The 1,899-nt window shown below is 58.5% G+C and overlaps 1 protein-coding gene across 1 annotated transcript in view; it reads left to right on the top strand.

The window, feature by feature from the left end:
• The window catches only part of LOC110284026 (kinesin-like protein KIFC1), a 4,913-nt gene extending 3,049 nt beyond the window's left edge, over nt 1-1,864 (top strand). Inside the window, exons 5-6 of the mRNA XM_021149587.2 lie at nt 6-415; nt 932-1,864. Of these exons, the coding sequence (XP_021005246.1) occupies nt 6-415; nt 932-1,726 (1,205 nt within the window). The 3' untranslated portion in view covers nt 1,727-1,864. The remainder of the gene's footprint in view (nt 1-5; nt 416-931) is intronic.
• Nucleotides 1,865-1,899: the final 35 nt, after the last annotated feature.

Here is a 1,899-nt window from a genome sequence, read left to right as displayed (position 1 = left end):
TTGTGTGCCCATGTTAGCATCCACTGCTCCTGTGGTGGTAGGGAAGAGACCTGGCAAACGCCCTGCCTGGGACCTGAAGGGCCAGTTGTGTGACCTCAATGAAGAGTTGAAACGCTATCGGGAGAAGACTCAAACGCTGGAACTGGAGAACCGGGGTCTTCAGGAGCAACTCAGAGAGGTCCAGGAGCAAGCCACGACCCTGGGGACAGAGCAGAGCACCCTGGAAGGGGAGCTGGCCAGTGTACGCAGCCAAGCTGAGCAGGACCAGCAGAGGCTGGAGANGCTGAGTGCCCGTGTCTTGGAGCTGGAGGAAAGTCTGGGTACCAGGGAAAGGCTGCTTCAGGAGCTTCAGAGAGAGCGGCTGCAGTTACAGGAGGAGCGGAGCACACTGAGCACCCAGCTGGAGGAGCAGGAGGTAAGGCCAGCCGCACAGGTGACCCTCCCTAGCAAGGGCCACACTCGCTCCCTCCCTCGGGCTCCCCTGAAGCCTCAGAAGGCCTGTGCTCCTCTCGCTGCAGCAGAGTCCACTGGGCCTGAGCAGCTTCTCACACTGCTGCCCTCTCCCCTCCCTCCCTCTTACCATGTGTGTGAGCTCTACTGAGTGCAAGGCGGCTGTGTGGTGTGGTGTGGCTGCTTCTCAGGCACTTGGGAAGAGCATGCCCCCCTTACCTACCAGGTCCCGGGATCTTCCCGCCTCTGATCCTCAGCTCTGGGATTACAAGTACACTAGGGATTTTAACTTAGGTCCTTCTGCTTTTACATCAAGTGCAAGATCACTGTGAGATCTCTGAAGTCCGTGGGACACACACACCCTCGCCCCCTATTTTCTTATCCTCTTTCTTTCCCAGACTGCGAAGTCCATGTGCCCCACCTTGGCACAAGACTTGCTCTAACTGTTGCATCCCACCCTCTGTCTGTCTGCTCTAAACAGAGGAGGTTTCAGGCCTCAGAAGCAGCTCTGTCAAGCAGCCAAGAAGAGGTGTTGTGTCTTCGGCAGAAGACTGAAGCCCAGGTGACCTTGCTGGCTGAGCAAGGAGACCGGCTCTATGGGTTAGAGATGGAGCGGCGGCGACTCCACAACCAGCTGCAGGAACTGAAGGGCAATATCCGGGTGTTCTGCCGTGTACGCCCTGTCCTTGAAGGGGAATCCACTCCATCTCCTGGCTTCCTCGTGTTTCCTCCTGGCCCTGCTGGACCCTCTGATCCCCCGACTGGCCTTAGCCTCTCACGATCTGATGATCGGCGCTCCACCCTGACTGGGGCCCCTGCACCCACTCTCCGCCATGATTTCTCCTTTGATCGGGTGTTCCCGCCGGGAAGCAAGCAGGAGGAAGTGTTTGAAGAGATCGCCATGCTTGTCCAGTCAGCACTGGATGGCTACCCTGTGTGCATTTTTGCCTATGGACAGACAGGCAGTGGCAAGACCTTCACTATGGAAGGAGGGCCTAGGGGAGACCCCCAATTGGAAGGGCTGATCCCTCGGGCCATGCGGCATCTGTTCTCTGTGGCCCAGGAGATGAGCGGCCAGGGCTGGACATACAGTTTTGTGGCGAGTTACGTAGAGATCTACAATGAGACCGTTCGAGACCTGCTAGCTACTGGGCCCCGCAAGGGACAAGGGGGCGAGTGTGAGATCCGTCGCGCAAGCCCAGGGAGTGAGGAGCTTACTGTCACCAATGCCCGCTATGTCCCTGTTTCCTGTGAGAAAGAGGCAAGTAGGAACTGAGCTGGGGGAGCGGGCAGAAGCTCAGCAGGGACGGAGGATGGGCTGTGAGNGTGGCAGCGCCTCCGACTGAGAGGGTGGACTGCGAGGAGGAGTGGAGAGGGGTGACACACTCTGCCAGGTGAGTCTCAGGACTCACTTCCTGCCACTAACATTGCCAGGTCACCCTAGCCGGG

The sequence above is a fragment of the Mus caroli genome, chromosome 17, assembly GCF_900094665.2.
Source record: "Mus caroli chromosome 17, CAROLI_EIJ_v1.1, whole genome shotgun sequence".
Classification (NCBI taxonomy): Eukaryota; Metazoa; Chordata; class Mammalia; order Rodentia; family Muridae; genus Mus; species Mus caroli.
This window is presented reverse-complemented; position numbering and strand designations above follow the sequence as displayed.